Source organism: Lepidochelys kempii, chromosome 23 (assembly GCF_965140265.1).
Source record: "Lepidochelys kempii isolate rLepKem1 chromosome 23, rLepKem1.hap2, whole genome shotgun sequence".
Lineage (NCBI taxonomy): Eukaryota > Metazoa > Chordata > Testudines > Cheloniidae > Lepidochelys > Lepidochelys kempii.
This window is the reverse complement of record NC_133278.1, coordinates 4723742-4743336: the sequence shown is the minus strand read 5'-3', so window position 1 is coordinate 4743336 and position 19595 is coordinate 4723742. Positions and strand designations below refer to the sequence as shown.

At 51.4% G+C, this 19595-nt stretch overlaps 2 protein-coding genes across 16 annotated transcripts in view; one reads left to right on the top strand and one right to left on the bottom strand.

Annotated features, from left to right (window-relative positions):
• Positions 1-9729, bottom strand: part of STRN4 (striatin 4) — a 27514-nt gene extending 17785 nt beyond the window's left edge. For 2 of the 3 annotated variants that reach the window (XM_073321763.1, XM_073321764.1), the window contains exons 1-4: positions 9478-9729; positions 1792-1895; positions 973-1046; positions 596-674 (exon numbers count right to left, since the gene is read on the bottom strand). In XM_073321763.1, the coding sequence (XP_073177864.1) occupies positions 596-674; positions 973-1046; positions 1792-1895; positions 9478-9717 (497 nt within the window). In that variant the 5' untranslated portion in view covers positions 9718-9729. Of the gene's footprint in view, positions 1-595; positions 675-972; positions 1047-1791; positions 1896-2423; positions 6638-6729; positions 9436-9477 lie in introns of those variants that run through there. The other variant, XM_073321765.1, reaches the window with a different exon arrangement.
• On the top strand, positions 9368-19595 carry FKRP (fukutin related protein). Of its 13 annotated transcripts, none has more exons than XM_073321772.1 (5): positions 9394-9412; positions 11105-11131; positions 11942-12328; positions 13015-13052; positions 17382-19595. In XM_073321772.1, exon 5 carries the CDS (start codon positions 17520-17522, stop codon positions 19026-19028), a length of 1509 nt encoding a protein of 502 aa, XP_073177873.1. In that variant the 5' UTR covers positions 9394-9412; positions 11105-11131; positions 11942-12328; positions 13015-13052; positions 17382-17519; the 3' UTR covers positions 19029-19595. The 13 variants fall into 13 exon arrangements, with proteins under 13 accessions (XP_073177879.1, XP_073177873.1, XP_073177882.1 ...); XM_073321781.1 differs by lacking the exon at positions 9394-9412 and adding an exon at positions 9654-9829 and having other exon boundaries at positions 12194-12328; XM_073321773.1 differs by lacking the exon at positions 9394-9412 and adding an exon at positions 9654-9829.

Below are 19595 nucleotides of genomic sequence, written 5' to 3'. Positions count from 1 at the left end.
ACAGACCCTAGGGGCTAGAGCAATAGAAATGTCACATAACACCAACTAGGGCAGAGATGAGAATACTTCCATTTGCTGCTTCGACAGCAGGAGTGGGCGGGGGGCAGGGCACACCTCTGTTATCAATCGCACCTGGAATAGTTAGAGGTTAAGTCTATGGGGCCCCGACGGTCAGGGCTTTGCAAACGGTGCACAGCGCAGGCATATTCCAAAAGGCATGGACATGTACTGACAATATTCAAAGGAAAATCCCCTCCCCATCCCCCTGAAATGCAATTGCCTCTGGGCTGGAGTACAGCAGGTGTTTAACAGCACATACCAATGCTGTCATACCCAACTGAAACAAACCGGGGAAATTCAAAGAGGCAGAGTGGAATTGTCCAGTATGGAACAGGCCAGGACACTGGGATTCATGCTCCTGTGGTAAGTTCTTTTAAGAGCTACAATCAAAGTAAATCTCACCTGGAGAATCATCCTAGGGGCTCATCCAACTCCTCCTTCCCCTGTCCCATCACACAGCTCCCCATTCTCCCACTTTCCCCTGGGGGCTCAGCTCCTGAGCCTTGGCCCCTCCCAGGAGGCTCTACATACTCACTGCCGGAGCAGCTGGCGCCCTTCCTTCCACACCAGTGGGTTGCTTTCCAGTGAAGTTGTTTCCGCTGGGCCATTGGAAACTGAGAGGACAGTAAAGAAAGTGTCAGTGACGCATACCCGCCATGGGGAACCCATTCTGGCTTCAGCTCCAGCTTTTCAGTAAGCCACCCACATCCCTGGACCAGCCTCAAACTCAAGCCCTCACCTGTCAGTGCTAGGCTAACCTTTGGGAAGAATCTAACCCTGAGGTCACAAGCCCATAGTATCCCACATCCCAGCTATATGCAATCACAGAAATCACGTCGATATCCATGAGCAGGGGACTGGGCAGAACATATAGGACACTGTGGGTATGAGTGCACTCGCATGGTACAATACCTGGTTCTGACAGATCCGCTCTCTTCTCCCCTTGGTTCGGTTCAGTTCCAAACTTCAGCTTGTGGTATTTTGACCTTGAACGAACATGGAAAAGCGAAGTTTGATGTGAACCTAAAGCAACTGAGGCAACGGACGATTCCCATATTATAGAAGGGGAAACTGAGGCACAGAGAAGCGCAGCAACGTGCCTATGGTTGTACAGTGAGTCTGCTCCACCCACTCCTCAGAATGGAGAGCAGGAGGTCCTGACTCCCTGTATACCCCTGCTCTAAACACCTGGCAATCCTTCCCCTTGGAGCTTGGAATTGAACCCAGGAATCATAACTCAACATGCTTCTTCACTCTCATCTAGTCTAACCACTAGACCAGCACATCCTTCCAGACCAGAGTCAGACACCAACCATAGTCTGGCCCCTTCATGATTCCCTAGGCTGTACCCAAGAGCCAGTAACACCCCAGCATGATATGAGTTGGGGGAGGGTGGCAGGAGGATAGGGGGCTGGCCATGCACCCATCACCGTTCAGAAACCCTTTCAGGTGGACTCATGAGATGGCAGTAGATTTCAAGGGATCACAACTAATGGCTGAGACTTTCATGTCCAAACCCGGATGACCTAACAGACTACAGGACCCTCTCTGAGAGCGAAGGGCCCCGCACCTGTTCTGCTGCTGGAGAAAACGAAGCTGGGGGAGTCTGCCTGGGAGGGGGAGTTTCCAAAGATCCCCCGAAATGTGGAGAGTGACAAGCAGGCCAGCCCAGTCCTCAACGCCACAGCCTTCCCGGGCGTTCCCACCTCCTCTAGCTGCCGCATTTCTTACCTCTCTTGCTTTAAGGCATACTCCAACATCTTTATCCTGCGCACCAGGTCTGTCTTGAGGTTCTCTTGGCCCTTCCTCTCTCCCTGCAGAAATGCCACTTGGGCCTGTAGGAACAAGAACCAAGCCCAAGGTCAGTCAGGTCCCAGAAGGGCTTGGAGCGCAGGTTGTTGGCTCACACCCATGCTGCCCTCACCCCCTGCCTGCCCTACCATGCTTGGAGAGCCCCATACAGGAAGTGCTAGAAATGATTATTTTTTTTACTTATTCCAGCAGAACCCAAAAACAGTGCCAGTTATACCAGCCCAGTTGCTTGTGTACATTGCTAACATTCCCAATCAGTGCAGGGCGTAGGCACTAATTTATTCAGCCACTTTTATCTGAGGATCTGAAAGCAAATCACCTCCCCGTAACACAGGATGCCTCACAGCTCCCTGGGGAGAGTCAGAGCCATTATTCTCCATTTTACAGATTTACCAAGAGGTGCAGTGACCTGCCCAGAATCCCATAGATAGAAAAGCAGGAGCAGAGTCTCAAATTGAAAACAAGACTCCTCATTCCCAGCTCCCCCACCCCTCTAACCACTAGCCCCCACTCTGGTCTATTCCATAGAAGATTTTAACCACGCTTATCACCATAGTATCTGAGAGCCTTCCAGCAGCACACCATGACTACACATCTGTCATGTGCTGGTTTCTCCTCCTCTCCTCAGAGGGAGAAGCACCGTGCCGTGGCCTGTCTGGTTTTGACAGGGGTGTCTTTTTTTCTTTTAATATACAGGTACTTGTTGCTGTATTTTTACAGAAGGCAGGTCAAAGAAATGTCCCTTGCAGTTGGAGTGGAAGGTGGTGAGGTTTACAATAGTCCTTAGTTCCTGCGGCAGTTCGGTCTACAGTCTCAGACCACCCCCAGAGACGGCTCTGTCTTCCGCATGGACTAGCTTTACTCTGATTGTTGAGAGTCCATTGGGCCAGAGGAGCAGAGCTGTCGACCACACTCTTTCCCGGAGCTTTAGATGACCTTTTAGATATGTTGGGCCCAGGCCATGCAGCGTTTTGAAGATAAGGACCAAGACTTTGAACTTGATTCGATATTCTATGAGAAGCCAGTATAGAGAGCAGAGGACAGGTCTGATGTGCTCCAGCAGCCTGTGTTGCTGAGGAGACATGCCAGGGTGTTTTCTACTAGTCGGAGTTGCCTAAATGCTGAAGTGGGAGTAGAACCCAGGAATCCCAACTCTCAGCCCCACTTCTCTAACCCACCAGACCCCACTCCCCATCCAGAGGGGGGCACAGAATCCAGACATCCTGACTCTCAACCCCACTCCCCTCCCAAAGGCGGGAACAGAACCCAGGATTCCCGACTTCCAGCTCCCTTGCCCTAACCACAAAACTATCCTTCCCCTCCGATGCCATTGCCAAAACTCTGATAAAAACAGGCCAATTTTCCTGCAGGTGCATCTCGGACTTCAGTGGCATTAGGCAGCTAATTCTGGAGCAGACTCAGCCCAAGGCACTGCAAGGCATCCACAACACCTCCCTCCTCTCTCTCTTTCACACAGCAGCGATCTAGCTAAGTGCAGACCTGCCCGCAAGGAGCTCACTCCCCTCCTCATGCTCCATTGCATTTGAGAGACTGCTCCACTCTGGACTGAGCTAGTGTGTGTATTTTCTCACCCTTCTACAGGCAATTTAACCCAATCACAAAACATTTCTATCACTTAATGACCGTCTGTTGGCTTAAGCCGCGGGAATCTGCACCATATGCCAAACTGCCTGCCAGCTCCTAAGGCGAGATTGCAAACTGGCTCCACCATCCGCCAGCTGACACCTTCTTAAACCCCCCACCCCCAACCACCAGTCTATTAACACAGATTTTCTGCTTATTAGCCAGATTTCCGGTCCGACATGCTCCCGTCAGTCAAACCCTGTCCCAGCAAACAGTGATGCTAAGCACCCCTTACAGATTCATTTCCAATCATTTGACTCATGGCACACGCCCAGCTTTCTGAGCTTCTAAACATCAGCTACTTGTGCCTAACGCTCTAGGGTAGCAGAGTGGAACCCCAAAGGAGTACTGTTGTCATCTGTGTAGGGATCATTCCCATCTCCTCCACAACCCCTCTTTCCTGCAGGTTATGTACCTGCTCAGATGAACCTGGAGCCCTCTCTGGCTACAAGAATTGATCTAGCCCAACTCAGCCTGCCTTTGCATACCAGATCACTGTGCAAGGATCAAGACTAGAATTCACTTTGCAAACCTAACTTACCTTTGAGTACCACAATCTAGTGCAGTGGTTCTCAAAGCCACAAGCTCCAGGAGGGGGAAATGGGGAGGATTGTGATGCGTTGAAATTTTTATTATGCTCTAAAGCAAAAAAGATCTCACTACCCCACTTCCCACATCCTCTGGCCCTTCAAGGTCATGTGTTCTCGGCCAAGCTCTTGACACACACACACACACATTAATTACTTGGGCTTAGTACCAATATCTTCTTTTACTCTTACTTTTATAGTAAGCGGAAGGGGGTGGCAAAAAATTTTAACTTCAAATAAGGGATTGCCAGCTTGCGAAGGCTGGCAAACTCTGGTCGAGTGGAAACGAACACAGGACTAGGAGTCGAGGAATCTGAAGTTCTCCTCCTGGCTCTGCCACTGACTCACAGGGACTTCAGCAAGGCCCTTCCCATTTCGGTGCCTCAGTTTCCCACTCTGTACAGTGTGGATAATGATACTGACCAACCTCACTAGAGGTGGGGGGTGGGGAAAGAGGACTTTGCAGATGGAAAAGGACTGTGCTAACCACTGCTCAGAGACTGGGTCAAGGAACACCGTCCATGTGTGCCAGCACACTCATTCCTAAAGAGCTTCCACTTCTCACAGCAACTCCTAGGGAACCTAACTTAACACTATAACTTCTGGGCCTGCTTAACCCTATCTGAGCTCTGGGGAAGCATAAAAGTCACAGAGTTTGCTGGATCGAGACAAGGATTCTTGGCCCATCACACTCGACCCCACAAACCATCTTGCAGGTTAATGCTATCACTCCCAAGGAGCCTGTGACCCCTAGGGACTGCTTAAAATACTTCACAGATCTTACTGGGTTGAAAGATTTTACAGAGGCAAAACGTTCAGATTCTCAGATTCCTACAAAGACTTCTTGGAGTCCACAGGCACACAGGCCAGCTTAAAGCATTTTTTTAAAAGGCTGAAGCTTTGAAGAAACAGCAGTACAGTTCTAACGAAGATGACATCAAGGTATGCTAAACATCATGCAGGTAACCAAGGCTACAGTGTACTTTGAGTGCCTGGTGTAGAATACATAATTCCATATAGGAAGGGGATCAGTACTTTACTTGTCAGATGAAAATAAGGAAGTTCTCTGGTTAAGAAAGAAAAAAAAAGTTGATAAAATGGAGTTAAGGAAAAAAGTGAAGAATACTATAGTTTTACCTAGCCCTGTAGAAAGCCAAGGAATTGCAAGGTGAAGTCTAAACTCAATCAACTGATAATTTCCATACAGGCCTTTCAATTAAGATCCCAAACAGCCTAACCCCTGTTCACCTGTATGTCCCATTTTGTGTGTCTGCTATGAAAGGTTTGAGTGGAGATAAAAGTACAGCAGTATCACAAGCTAACTGCTCTCTCTGACAACACACACCTTGGAATTTCCACCAGGAATGTGGGAAACTAGACAGGCAGAAAGCAATGGGCCTTTTGGTAGGACTTTTAGTATGCAATCTTTGAAACAGAAAGTCTTAAGCCAAGCCCATGGGTTTATGTTTTGTTTATAAGCCATGGGTTTATGTTTTGTAATATGTCCTTTCCTAGGAACAGCAGGGCCAACGTAAACATACAGCATTCAAATGGGTGCCTTTAGTGGGGCAATAGAAAATTGCGCTGAAGCACGGATAGGCCTGTGCTACAGTTAGCAAATGAGGTCTGCAGGAAGGCCGGAAGTTGCAACCTTCCTTGGGAAACAATCCAGAAGCTCTGTTATGCAAAGGTTTCTTTGCAAATGTCACCACATACACCATTGAGTGGCCAATTCACGCACCAGCTATGCTGGTGCATGAGAACGCAGGTGAAACCCACCTAGCAATGAATGATCACTAGCTAAATCTGTCTCCTCAGGGATGCATAAGCGAGGCACAAGCTGAAGTGATGCAATTAATATTGTTTGAGGGACTTTTCATGTGAATTGCCATGCTATTTTGAATATTTATCTGGCCCACATCACCATACTATCTGAGTGCCACACAGTCTTTACCTTTGAGGTAGGGCAGTGCTATTAGGCCCATTTTACAGATGTGGAACTGAAACACAGAGAAGCAAAGTGACGTGCCTAGGTTCACACAGGATGTTTGGGGTGGCGCAGGAATTGAACCCAGGTCTCCCACAGCCCTGGCTAGTGCTCTAGCCATTGGACCATCCTTGCAGCTACTTTCATATACCCTCTTCCACTGCTCCTCATCATGCTCTTCCTGGCTCCTTCATTCTCCCCTGGAGTCCAAGTTGCCACAAGGATGCTCCCATGATGCTTACAGATCCAGAGGCCGAACTCTGATGGCACTTTTAAGTGCTCCTGTGCCACAGTGCTCCCTACCCACAGTTATGAAATGTGGGTGGGCAAGAGGATTTGTGGTGGGGTTTCTCTCCTCCACTTTGCTTTTCAACCACATCCCCGCTCCCTTCAACAGCGATGCACATTTGCTGCGGTTGGTTAACTTCCGGCTGGCTTCAGAATGCATTGCTTGCTTGCTTCCTAGCCTCATGGTAATTCTCTCTCTCCCTCCCAAACAGGAAAGGCTGAGGTCAGAGCTGGCTGGACGAATCCAAATTCTAAGCAGCTGCAGGGAAGTTAGAGTATCAGCATATTAAACCAGCTAATATCTCCCAAAGACTATCCCAAAGCATTCTCCCCAACACATGACCTTGTTACCTCCAAGAGAAGTCTCCCAATCTTCTTTCCATCATTCTTCAGCCATTAACCACTCTCCTGGGTAAATGTTATCATCAGCTCCCTCAGACAGCAAATCCCTCCTCATCCCTGACACTGATATCCATGGAATTACTGAGACCAAGCAATGCTCCCCTGGCCTTTTCTTGCTTGAGAATGAGATAGGGTCAAGTGGTCTCCGCACAGGACTGGGAGCCAGAAAATCCCAATTTCTAATCATGGCTCTGACAGCACCCACAAGTACAGAGGAGTCAAGTCACTTCCCATCTCCGTGCCTCAGTTTCCCAATCAGAGAATATTGGCACAGTCTCATGGGGAAGTTACCAGGCTTAATGAGTTAATGTTTACAAAGACAGCACTAGAGAAGTGTCAAGCACAGGCAGCCTACCCCCAGGGTACCTCCTCCTTGAGAATCTCATTGTTTGGGCTATGGAGCTAGCATCAGAGTCACAGCCAAGACTGCATCCTAATTATCTTCTGAAAGCCCCGCTCCGCCCCACCTTCCTCTTCCAGCTTCCTCTTCTTGATCAGTTTCTCTTCCTCCATACTGCTGCTGCTGACTCACATGATTCTCTTCCCTCCCACCAAGGCCTCATCCAATCTGCTACACTCCCACCTGTGCCGCTGGACACACCCTTGATTTTATAAGCAATTCTCTATGGCCTTTTTCCTGTTCCACTCATAACCCCTCCTACACAACACTCCTCAGCCTCACCCTGCAGATTAAAGCTATCTCACTGTTCCCCTAGCACCTCCATCTCATTAAACTCTCCAGCCAGATTCAGTCTCTCAATCCCTGCATATTCCCTTGCCTAGATACCTGCAGCTCTGTCCCATCCATTGCCTTTCACCCCCCTGCTCACATCAAACCCTGCTGCTTGGCCCACTTCAATTCCCCATGTTACACAGACCAGCTATAAGTCATCATATATACAAGCACGCACACCAGAAAGCAGTTTATGCCTCATGTCCACTCCAGCTATGAGGATCTGGAAATCTGAGACACTTTCTAGGGATGCCTTACATCCTGCAGCATCCAGCACACGTGCTAGAGGCTGGCATCAAGGCCTTCTGGCCTGGCATGTGATAAGCTACTGCTCTTCACCTGTTCTCCATGTGCGAGCAGAGCAACAAAGTGAAGTCAATGAGAACTGGTCTATTTTGTTTGCCTCTCTCCTGTGACCTATAAACCCATAAACGTTCAAGGGGATAGTAACTCTCTCACCCAGGCGCTGATGAGTCACTCAGACACCCTTTGCCAAGGATCTCAAAGGTCCTCAGCTCACCGCCCTTCTCCACTGGTATTCGGGAAGGAGAATTCTCTATACCTGAGCTGCTGTTTGGGACAGGGCATTCCCTTGACATCTTCAGCACCTATTTCCATCCCAAACAATTCATCCCTCCAACTCTGTGGAAGTGAATTCACCCAAATTACTAACCCCAGATCCGCTGGCTGTGGCTATTCAGAGAAGTTAATGCACTTAACAGCCCTAGTCACTACTCAGAGAAATTTCCATCCCTGGGCACTGTCAGCATTGTTGTTCTGAGAGGTTGCCATCTCCTCCCATCCCAATTCTAGCCCTAGAGCTACTCAGGGAGAACAGCCCTGCAGGTCTTCATGCCGTATTAAGGGAGATCACTGTCCCCTGCTCCTTAAACAATACCTCAGGAAAGCGACATTCCCTTTGCTCCAAACACCAACAACCGGGAAGCAGCTCCTCTTGACCAGACCCATGGAGGCTATTCAGAGAAGTGACCACCTCCATGGTCTCTATTAGGTGTCCCACCTCAATTCTCTCCTCTCCCACTACTGGACTGGATGTTGGCTGTGCCCCCGCCAACAACTCCCTCCCTAGTTGCTATGGGGTTGACAGATGCATGTCTCCCCACATGCCCTCACCCCAATTCCTTCCCTGGTCCCTATTGGAAGGCGATAGCTACATTTCCCCCCTCATCACCTCACCTCCCTCTTGGGCAGCAGCAGACATTTCCTGGCCCCTGCCCCAACATTCACCCCAACTCTATTGGGAGTTGCTACGGGGTTGACAACTGCATTTCCTCCCCCCCAAAAGCTCATCCCAACTCCTTCACTGGTTGCTATGGCAGGAACGACAGCTGTGTTCCTCCCCCATGGTCCCCCTCAACTTCCTATTGGAGGGGGACGGCTGCATTTGCCCCAAGTCATTCGCTCCTTCCCCTGGTGCTACGGGGAGGCGACAGCCACGTACCCCGCCCCTCACGCTCGCCCCAAGCCTCCTCAAGCCTTCTTGGACAGCAACAGCCACCATCCCAAGTCGCAAATAAAGGGTCCCAAATTTTTTTTTGTGGGGGAGGGACCACAATACCTCCCCCACTCACCACCCCCCTCTAATCTCTCACCCCAATTTCTCCCTTCAACCCCCTGGTCTCTCCCAAGGTCTAAGCCCCTGCCCCTGTGGGGGGATCCCCGACCCACGGGGGAGGTCCCCGATCCTGGGGGTCCCTGACACGCCCCTGCTCCGACCCACGGGGGGGTCCCGATCCTGGGGGGGGGCGCTGACACTCCCCCGCCCCGACCCACGGGGGGGTCCCCGATCCTGGGGGGGGCTCTCTGACCCCCCCCCCGGGGTCCCGTCGGCCATTTCCCTCCAAGATGGCGGCAGCGGCGGAGGCAGCGGTGGCCCCGGTAACCCCTCGCCCGCCCGCGGCTCCCCGCGCCCCGGCCCGGCCCGCCGCCGCCGCCCCCGGCACCTGCAGCTCGGCCCGCTCGGCCTCCCAGCGGCTCTTCTCGGCCTCGAAGCGGGCCCACTCGTGCTGGATGTAGTGCAGGATGCCGGGCAGGCTGAGCTCGCCGGGCCCGGACCCCGCGGCCGCCCGGCCCGGGGCCTGCGGCGGGGGCGGGGGCGGCTCTGCCCCCGCCGGGCCCGAGGCCTGCTGGGCCCGCACCAGCACCCGCTCAGCCTCCATCATGGATCCCGGCGGCTGCCACATAGGGAGCCGTGCGGGGGGGGCACTTCCTGCCAGATAGTGCTCCACCAGGAAATGGGGCCCGCGCCGCGGGACGGGGGCAGGGAGGGGTTCCCATGGCAACGGGCCCCTCCAGGTAGGCCTGCTGCTTCCCCCGAGCGGGGGGTTCCCATGGCAACAGGGCCCCCAGGGCCGGCCTGCTTCCCCCCCTGAGCAGGGGGTTCCCATGGCAACGGGCCCCTCCAGGTAGGCCTGCTGCTCCCCCTTGAGCGGGAGGTTCCCATGGCAACAGGCCCCCCCAGGGTAGGCCTGCTTCAGCCCCGTACTGTTCCCCCAGCAAGGAGAAGGATTCCCATGGTAACACCTGCTCCCTACAGGCCTGCTTTATCCCCCCCAGAGCAGGGAGGGAGCAGTTCCCAGGGAACATCCCCCTCCGCCCCCACACACATCCAGAAACCCAAAGCATCCAGGGAGGGGTTCCCATGGCAGACCTCACCCCCCCCCCACCAGACCTCATGCCCCCACCCCCCCTGACTTGCTTCACCCCCCACTCAGAAGAGGCTGAGATGGATTCTCATTACACTGGGGACCCCAGCCAAGTTCCCCCTAGAATAGGGTCACTTCTCTCCCCTGTCCCGAGCAGACAGGGAGAGGTTCCCATTTCAATGAGGGTCTCGATCAGGCCCCCTCAGGACAGGCTTCTTATCCACCCAGAGCAAGCAGGTGGAGGTTCCCCTGGCAACAGGCTCTTCACCACTGTAAGCACAGTCCCACCTCCACCCAGGACTGCATAGGCCACCCCATTGACAGGCCAGCTCCTTTCCAGATCAGTCCTCCCCCTCCCCCCCCACAAAGTACTTTTCTCTCTGCCCCCCCCCACCCCCAGGGCAGATCCCTTCTTAGCACAGAGCTGAGATTCCAGTCTGGTTTGGATGAGGACAAATCAAAGCCTGCCTCATCTCCCCAGCCATGATGCTGGAACATTTGGTCTGTCGCCTTAGCTCCATACCAGCCCCTATTCAGAGCAGTCACTGTCCCTTCCTCTCAACTATTCAGGGTGGTCACCATCTCCTTTCCCCATCTACTTCCTTATCTAGGGCAATTGCCTGCCTTACCCCAAATCCACCACCGGTTGGTATTCAGGTTTATCAGTGTGCTTTACCTGTCTTACCTAGGAGGACTCACAGGGCTGCCTCCAGAAATCTTGAGATTTTTGGCTGTGGCAAAGGAGCCAAGTCCAGAAGCGCTGTGAAATTGGGGTGGAATAGACATAGAGGAAGCAGAGAGATGGGACTCTGTCCAGATGTCCTTGGGCCCCACTCTTACACAAATTCACTTACATTCAAGCATCAGTCATTTCCCTGAGTTAAAAATATATAATGTAATGTCAACCTTTTCTTCTTCTCAAAAGCCAGAAACTAGGAGGAGGAAGATATAGGTGAGTGGAAAAGCTCAGGCATCGTGTTGACAGTCTAGAAAGATGGCCATTTTGGGGTAAAATAGAGACAGACCTTTCAAGACCATTGAAATCCAAGGCCCCAGGCATGCTGCTGGAAGGAACAGAACACTGACTCAGAAGCCTACAATCAATGGTTGTTGATTGAATCCCCCCCATGCTTTATGGTGTTGTGCATTGTGATATGTGTGGAACTCTTACTTGGGGCTTTTGTCTCCTGGTAGAACCTAGGCAGGTGGAGAGGTTGTGGTCAAAACTGTCGGGGAGCTGTTTGTAACAGCAGTCATAGAGTCTAATGGTTTTGCTTGACTCCTCTTGTATGACTGAGCAAGGGGCAGCAGAAATATTTTGACAAGGAGCTGGGAAAGGAGTCTGGAGCCAGAAATACACATTCTGGAGTGCTCGTTGATGTCACACTTAGCTGCAAACTTTGCCTTATCAAGTACTTTTATTAAGATGATGTTAAAATTAAAAAAAAATGGTACAGAGTTTAAGCGTAGAAGTTTCTGGTTATCCGGGAATAACGTGCAGATTATCAAGTGGTGTGAAGTTTGGTTTAGGATTGGGTGGTGTAAGGAATACATAATCTGCAATATCCCCGATTGGGAGTAAAAGGTTAACAGGTCAAAGTACAGACATTGAGATATGAGGGTATGTCGTTCATATAATGGCTATGTTCAGGTGTGGAGAATAATGAGTGGCTACTCATTTGGTGAGATTTAATGTTCAGTGAGTTTATGATTTCAGTTCATACGGTCCAATGGAAAAAGTCTCTTGGTCCCTTTCTCGTAGTTGATGCACGATGTTGTTCCGGCTCATGGTACTGTCGGTGGCTGGGGATCTTGGTACTGTCGGTGGCTGGGGATGTGTTCGATGTAGATGTCCCTGGACTATTGGATGGTGTCCGAGACCATGAGGCGCCGCATGAGCCGTGCGTAGCGTCAACTGATCCCACGGGTCCACCGCACATACTTGTTGCAGGGGTCCCAGGCAACAACAAAGGTTATTTTCCTGTCAATCATTTTATGCTTCTTTTACTTCTAGTACTGGTGAAAGGGGCCAGATTGACAACCCCGGAGACATCCCCATGAGTACAGCACAGGCAACTAGAGAACCAACTCCCTCAAAACGCACTACACTGGGTGCCTTCTCCCTTCCCTGGAGGGACCCAGTTTAGAGGTAAGACGGGGCTTGCTAAGGTCTCTGCTGCAGCTTCCCACCTGGCAGACAATTAGTGCCAATAGGGATGGATGATTGTTGATTTTTGAATGTGAACATACATCCACTAGGAGTTGGACTGAGCCCTCCCAAACTCATTTCACACAGGCCAGCATTTAATGCTATATACTAATAAAATTCCAGCTGATTTCTTCTGGAAACTCGGAGGATTGGATCCCTCTTGTCCAGTACCTTGTTTCCAAGAGTGGGCGGTACCATCTGCTTTAGAGGAAAGGGCAAAACACTTTAGTAGACACTTGAGGAATAGCCTAACCATAGAGGAGAAATTTCTTCCTCACCCCCCCCCCATCAATGAAAGGTTCGTGTCTGCCCAGAAGCAATGCGGTTTATATCCTTTTTATATATATGAGATTATACATATAATATATAGAAGTAATACACTACATTATATCCCTTTTTAGCCTTTCTAACGTAACTATGAACATTCTTATTATCCATATAAAGTTTGGCTCCAGAAGGTAGGGAGGGTTGGGTCTGAGGTTCTGGTCCGGACCAACTTTCTGTTTCTGTTCCACTTCCTGATTCCTTTGTCTGAAAGGAAACAGCATTAAAAAAAAAAAAAATCAGGGCTGGTGAAATACTTTCGAGGTCTTAATTAATCTGACCTGTTTGATTTCTCCTTTCAGAGTCCCCTTTCTCAGATGTCCTTGGAAGAGAATGGCAGGTAAATATGCCTCCTGTAAACCACATTTCATCTGGACTCTGTCTAGCCTCTCACTCTCACCCTGTCTCTTCTTGGACCATTGTGGGGTAGGATGTTTTTAAAGGTGTCAGAGGTGTTCTGGTGTCTATAGGAGGGGACAGTGTCAGCTTGAGTGCACTGCTTTGAGATATCTTCTTAGAAGCTTGAGGAATGGGGACTAAAAAACAGGCCAGGGAGTCAGGACTCCTGGGTTCCACTATTCCCAACTCTGCTACTGACTCACACTGGCAAATCAGTTCCCATCTGTGTGCCGCCGTTTAAGTGGGGATAACAATACCTCTCTCCCAGGCAGATTGCGGAGCTTAGTTTATTAACCATCTTTTAAGAACCATGCATGGAAGGTGCTAGAGCAGGGCAAGGGATTATTAAGTACCTTTTAATATAGCTTTGTCCTTTTCAATTTTACATAGATTTTCCCCCCACACACACACATTGGGAATGGAGCAGAGATTAATACAATCGCTTTTTAATGACTTCAAGCTTATGTAAACCCATCGTCTTAAATGCTGCTTGACACAGGTTTCCTTTCAGTCCTGCAGAGCAGCAGGGGAGGAGACTAAGGCCTGTGGTGCTTATAAACAAGTGATTAAAAAAACTAAACCCATGCTGACAAGATTGTAAGCGACAAAACAGCTACAGACGAAACAGCTACAGAGCCCTGGCTTAACAATGCAAGAAGCCTGCTAGTGGAAAAGCTTTCCTGAGACCAGGCTTCCTTTGCATGCGGAGAAAACTCAGCTTCAGCCTCCTTGGGGAAGCTTAGGCTTTGTCTACACTGCCAAGTGAACAAACTTTTGTCATTCACAGGTGCTTCTAAAAGCCCCCCCACCCCCACCCCAAGACAAAAGTTTTTCCATGGCAAGTTGCAGTGTAAACAGCTTGTTGTCAGCAGGAGCACTCTCCTGTCAACACGGTGAATCCTGCTTGTAGTAGTAGGAAGTACTTTGTACCGACAAACAGCGTTTACACTGCCCGTGTTTCTAAAAGCTGTGTAGTGTAGACAAAGCCACAGAGATGTTTTTAATTCTGAGGGCAGTTCATCTTTCAAGTGACACTGCTGCCTCCTCTTTTAATTCTCGTCTGCAATTTACAGTTTTAACAGCTTAAAACTGGGCTGGTCACTGTGGCAGAACACTGTTTCCCAGGCTAGGCCGTTGCAGTCCCAGGCAGAAAGGAGTCTGGTTTAGTACTAATGAATAATAGTTTGCTCTTTTCCAGCACCCTCTGCTTGAGGAACTCCAAGTGCTTTACACACTTCAGCTAAGGCCAGATCTGCACTGGAAAAGGTTTGCTGGCATAGCTAGAGGTCAGACTTGATGATCACAACAGTCCCTTCTGGCCTTTTCATCCATGGGTGCATCTTATGCTGGTAAAAAAAGTGCTTTTGCTGGCATAGATTATGCCAGTTCCCTGAGCTAAATAAGCGATACCAGCATGACTGTGTCTACCTGATGGCTTTTGCCAGCATGGAAATGTCATCAAAAAAATCACCCCCCAACCCACATTACTATACTGGCAAATGTTGCTAGTGCAGACCTCTCCTAGCTGAATCTCCCAAAAGAAGTAGGGAGATAAAGATACCTGCATTTCATAGCTAGGGAGACAGGTGCAGACAGCTCAGGTGTTATGTCTAAGGTCACACAGTGAATCAGTGGCAGAGGTGGGAATGGGATGCAGGAGGACACCCTGCTCTGACCACTTAGCCACACACCCAGTCCAGGACTGACTTCCAACTTCCCGGATGGAATCGCTGTGTGACATTGCCTCTTTCTAGGTTTGGTTCCTAAGTTCCTGCAACTTGAAGTGGGAGCAGCGTTGAGGCAGCACAATGAGGCACTGCAGGGCTTGCTCCGCTTTAAACCGTGTTGCTGCTCCTGGAGCTCGTTGACCTACTGGGGGGAGAGTAGCTTTAGCTAAAGGAAAATGAGTGCATTGTGGGCTCTTAAACTCCAAGGCAACAAAGCAAATCTGTCTGCTTGGCTTCCTTGTTTGAGCATCGTTATCACTAGGAACGTGCACAGCTCTGGGGGACAATGTTGATTACTTGGATGCTGCAGTTCAGCAGAGGGAGCCAGCCAGCCAGCAGAGGGAGCACAGAACACTGTTTCCTCAAAAGTCCCACAAAAATAGTGATTTCTGATGTAGAATCTGGAGGATGTTTCCACCCCAGGCTCTATCTATCACAGTGGGTCGCATTCAGAGCTTTAACTGCTTGACCCTGTATCTTGTCCAATGGGATCGGAGAAGAGCAGCTGCCATTTGCTGAGAGCATCGTGTTAGATTAGACTTGAGCTCAGACCAGAACCCCCGAATGAGACACCTCCAAACTTTAGGAGAGTTCAGATCTGGGTCTTAGCTTCGGGGGTCGTCTCTTGCGACCTGGGAGGGAGATCCTGGTGATTAAAGGTGCACGGTATGTGGCTATAGTTGCATGAACAGAGCTCTCCTGGGATGCAGGGTGTGTTGCTGACAGATGGGCTCCTTACAGTGCTAAGCGGTATTCCCAGGGCTGGTGAGAGAGGGAGGGAAAGGGTGGACAGCTGTACCAGGGACTCAAGCTCAGGGGGATCCCCCCAAACATCTGTGTAAATAAAGTGACATGGGAGGAGGTGGGGCCTCAGCGAACATGATGTACCAGGTCCCCACATTTTTTTCATCAGGCCTGCCTGTAACAGTGCCCCTAGGTTAGGAGGGCAGGCGGGTTTTCTTTTCCTAGATGACTGGGTTCTTGTTGTGCAGGGTGCCGTGCTCTGGGTTCCCCACCCCTTCCCCCTGAGGGGAAGGTGGGTTTGCAGAGAAATTAGTGCTTAAACGGAGGCCTTGATCCCTCTGGGGCAGTGGTTCCCAAACTGGGGTTCACAGAACATTACAGGGGGCTCACCAGAAAAATGTCACTCCTGGCAGCCAGAGGACCCTGGGCATTGGAGGCAGCAGGTGGGATCCGGTTGCAGGGCAGACGGCCCGAGCCCCAGGGAGAGCGGGGCCGGGCAGTTGGGGCTGGCAGCCCGAGCCCTGCCCCCATCAGCAGGGGAGCCAGCAGTCCAAACCCCAGCACTCCACGCAGGGCTGGCAGCCCGAGCCCCAGGGAGAGCAGGGCCAGGCAGTTGGGGCTGGCAGGCCGGGCAGTTGGGGCTGGCAGCCCGAGCCCTGCCCCTGTCCCTGTCAGCAAGGGAGCCAGCAGCCTGAACCCCAGCACTCCGCGTGGGGCTGGCAGCCCGAGCCCCGGCAGTCAGCGGGACCTGCAGCCCAAGCTCAGTGGAGCTCAGTTGACCAGGGCGGTCAATGGGGTCCAGCAGCTGGAGCCCCGCGGAGTGCGGAAGAAATTTAAACTTAAATCCCTGGAAATATTCATTTTTAGGAGGGGGTTCATGAGATTTCACAATTTAGTGAAAGGGGTTCGCCGGCTGTTAAAGTTTGGGAACCACTGCTCTGGGGCAATGAGCCAGCTTGATACAAACAAGATTAAATAAAGCAGCCCCCTCGTCATGGCGCATCTCTTGTTCTGGGAACTTTAGCAGTTAATGTAGGTTGAGAAGCCATGTGCACTAATTCAGAACTTTCAGATGGTCTCCTTGCTCCTGTTTTCCCAGCAAGATGGAAACCCCAAGTCCCTTAGGAGCAATCCCGAGCTCAGACATGCCTACAATACTGAAGTCTGTCCTCTCCACTGGCTGCAGCTCCTTTGGGAGTAGCAGTTCGGTCAGCCAGTTCCAACCTGCGCTGACTGGCTGGCTTTGCTCAGTGGTTGAGCTGTGCTGATAACCAGCCAGTAAACACAGACTTCAAACAGGCTGGGTGAGGGAGGCTCAGACTGGAATCTGAACACCACTTTTGAGGGAGGAACTGAGAGACAGGACTCCTATAGCCTATTCCTGGTTCTGCTCCTGACTGGGGAAACTGAAGCACGGAGCGGCAGTCACTTGTCTAAGGCTGCACAGTGGTTCAGCGGCAGAGATGGGAACAGAGTACAGGAGTTCTGAGTCCCTGGCCCCTTCTCTACCCACTAGACCATGCTGTGTCAATGAGGGACAGTGGAGAGATTTAATTTAGGGGAGGCCTTAGGTGAACCTGAAGAATCAGGGGACTGTGTTTCTTATGGCAATCAGCTGGGGGGAGCATCTTTCTTTAATCGGACCATTTATTTTAAACCCTTTTTTCCATCTAGTATATCTGTCTAGTAGCCCCTGCTCCAATTGTAGGATTGGGGAGACAGCCCCTGAGCCGTGGACGCAGGCTTTCCTCAGTCGCAAACATCCCTGGCACTCAAACTCCATCTGCATTTCTTTCCAGGGTGACCAGCAAGTCAGCTGAGTTGGGATGGATGAGCCCAGAGCCTCCTGGGGAAGCAAAGGCCTCTGACTGCCCCATGCAGAGACCACAGCCACATAACATCGTTCCCCAGGTGAACAGACCCAGCTGCCTGGCAAGATGCGCATCACGTTCTGTCAGGGGGTCCTAGCGCTTGCGATTGTCATCAATCTACTGATACTGTACTACGTCTCGAGGCTGCAGCAGCGGATGTTGCACAGACACAGAGACCACGTCCAGCCTAGCTCCCGGCTGCTGCCTGTCTCCCAGAAGCTCGGGGTGACTGTCATCATCAGGGAGTTCGAGGACTTTGAGAACTACGTCCCTGGTGTGGTGAAGTCCTTCCTGAAGCAGAAGCTGGAGCAGCCAGTCATGGTAGCAGCAGATACCTTGCCGTACCCTCCGCTTGTATTACCAGATGTTCCCAACGTCCAGCTCGTGATCCTCAAGCCAGCCCCTGACCAGTCTGCCCATGTGTCCAGGCCTGAGATGTACGTGAAGACGGAGTATGTGGCCCTGGTGCCTGATGGGGTCAAGGTTGATTCCACAAGGCAGCTGGATCGTATGTTAGAAGAGTTCAAAGCCAACCAGGGCAGAGTTCAAATGGTGGCAGCACCCGTGCAGTCCCTCGCTCCCCTCCAGTGCTTGAACGTGAAGGTCAGCCTTAGAAAGTGGACTGCTGAATACAGTGTAGCGCCTTCCACCAGGGTCTGCACAGCCCTGAAGGGAGACGCCGTGATTCTGCTGCGCACAAAGGATCTCTTCAACCTTTCCACTCCCTTGGCCAAGCCCCTGCTGACCTCCCTCTTCATCCAGACATCACTGCGGGGCTGGACGGTCCGAATCCTTGATGTCTCCTTCTCCTCAGCCCACCAGCCTCTGCTCAGCTCCTCGCACAACCAATGGAAGGCAGAGAACCGCGCCAAAGCCAGCCGGCTGCAGCTCTTCCGAGACTTCGGCATCAAGCGGGTTCTCCTGGAGGATGGGAAGCAGCAGTGGTTTGGGTGCAGCAAAGAGACGCCGCGTTGCTTCAGCACCGTCCATGATGATACGCCGGAATATCTCTATCAGAACCGCTGGACCCCGCCTTGCTGTCTACAGGCCCTGAGGGAGACGGCAAAGTATGTCATCAACGTCTTGGAGACGTCTGGAGTTCGGTACTGGCTGGAAGGCGGGACGCTCCTAGGAGCTGCCCGACATCAGGACATCATCCCATGGGATTATGACGTGGATCTAGGGATATACCTGGAGGACATTCCCAACTGCGACCTCCTCAGGAACGTAGAGTCTGGCTCCATCGTGGATGAGAAGGGCTTTGTCTGGGAGAAGGCCATCGAGGGCGACTTCTACCGTGTGCAATACAGCGAGCACAACCACCTGCACGTTGACCTCTGGCCCTTCTACCCCAAGAATGGGCTGATGACCAAGGACACGTGGATGGACCATCGGCAGGATGTGGAGTTCCCGGAGCACTTCCTCAAGCCCCTGTTACCCCTGCCATTTGCTGGCTTCACAGCTCTGGCACCCAACAACTACCGGAGCTTTTTGGAGCTGAAGTTCGGCGCAGGTGTGATCGAGAATCCAGAGTATCCAAACCCAGCACTGAAGAAGCTGGATAAGGAGAAATAAGCAAGAACTCTGGCTTCTGCCTCTGCATTGGGGCCCAAGAGAGCATCAGACTCTGAGGCCCAGGGAGCAGGGATCCCTCTCTCCTTCTGAACATATCCCTGATGCCAACGGAAGGGAGTCATTCTGGTATGAACCATGCTGCTGCTAGGGCAGCTGTCTGCCCACTGCTGCTGGTACGGCCCACTGAAGCCAGGAGACTCTGAAAAAGATTTTCGGTGGCGGGGGCAGATAATCAGCTGAACATGAGCTCCCAGAGCGATGGCTTGGTCACTAGGGCTAATGCGATCCTGGGATGCATCAACAGGGGACTCTCGAGTAGGAGCAGAGAGGTTATTTCTCCTCTGGATTTGGCATTTGGTGCAACTGCTGCTGGGATCCTGGGTCCGGTTCTGGTACCCACAATTCAGGAAGGATGTTGATAAACTGGAGAGGGTTCAGAGAGCCACAAGAATGATTACGAGATTAGAAAACCTGCCTTACAGTGACAGACTCCAGAAGCTCAAACTATTTAGCCTGACCTATTGATTGTGTATTAATTATATTGATTGCTTAAAAATTCCCCATTAA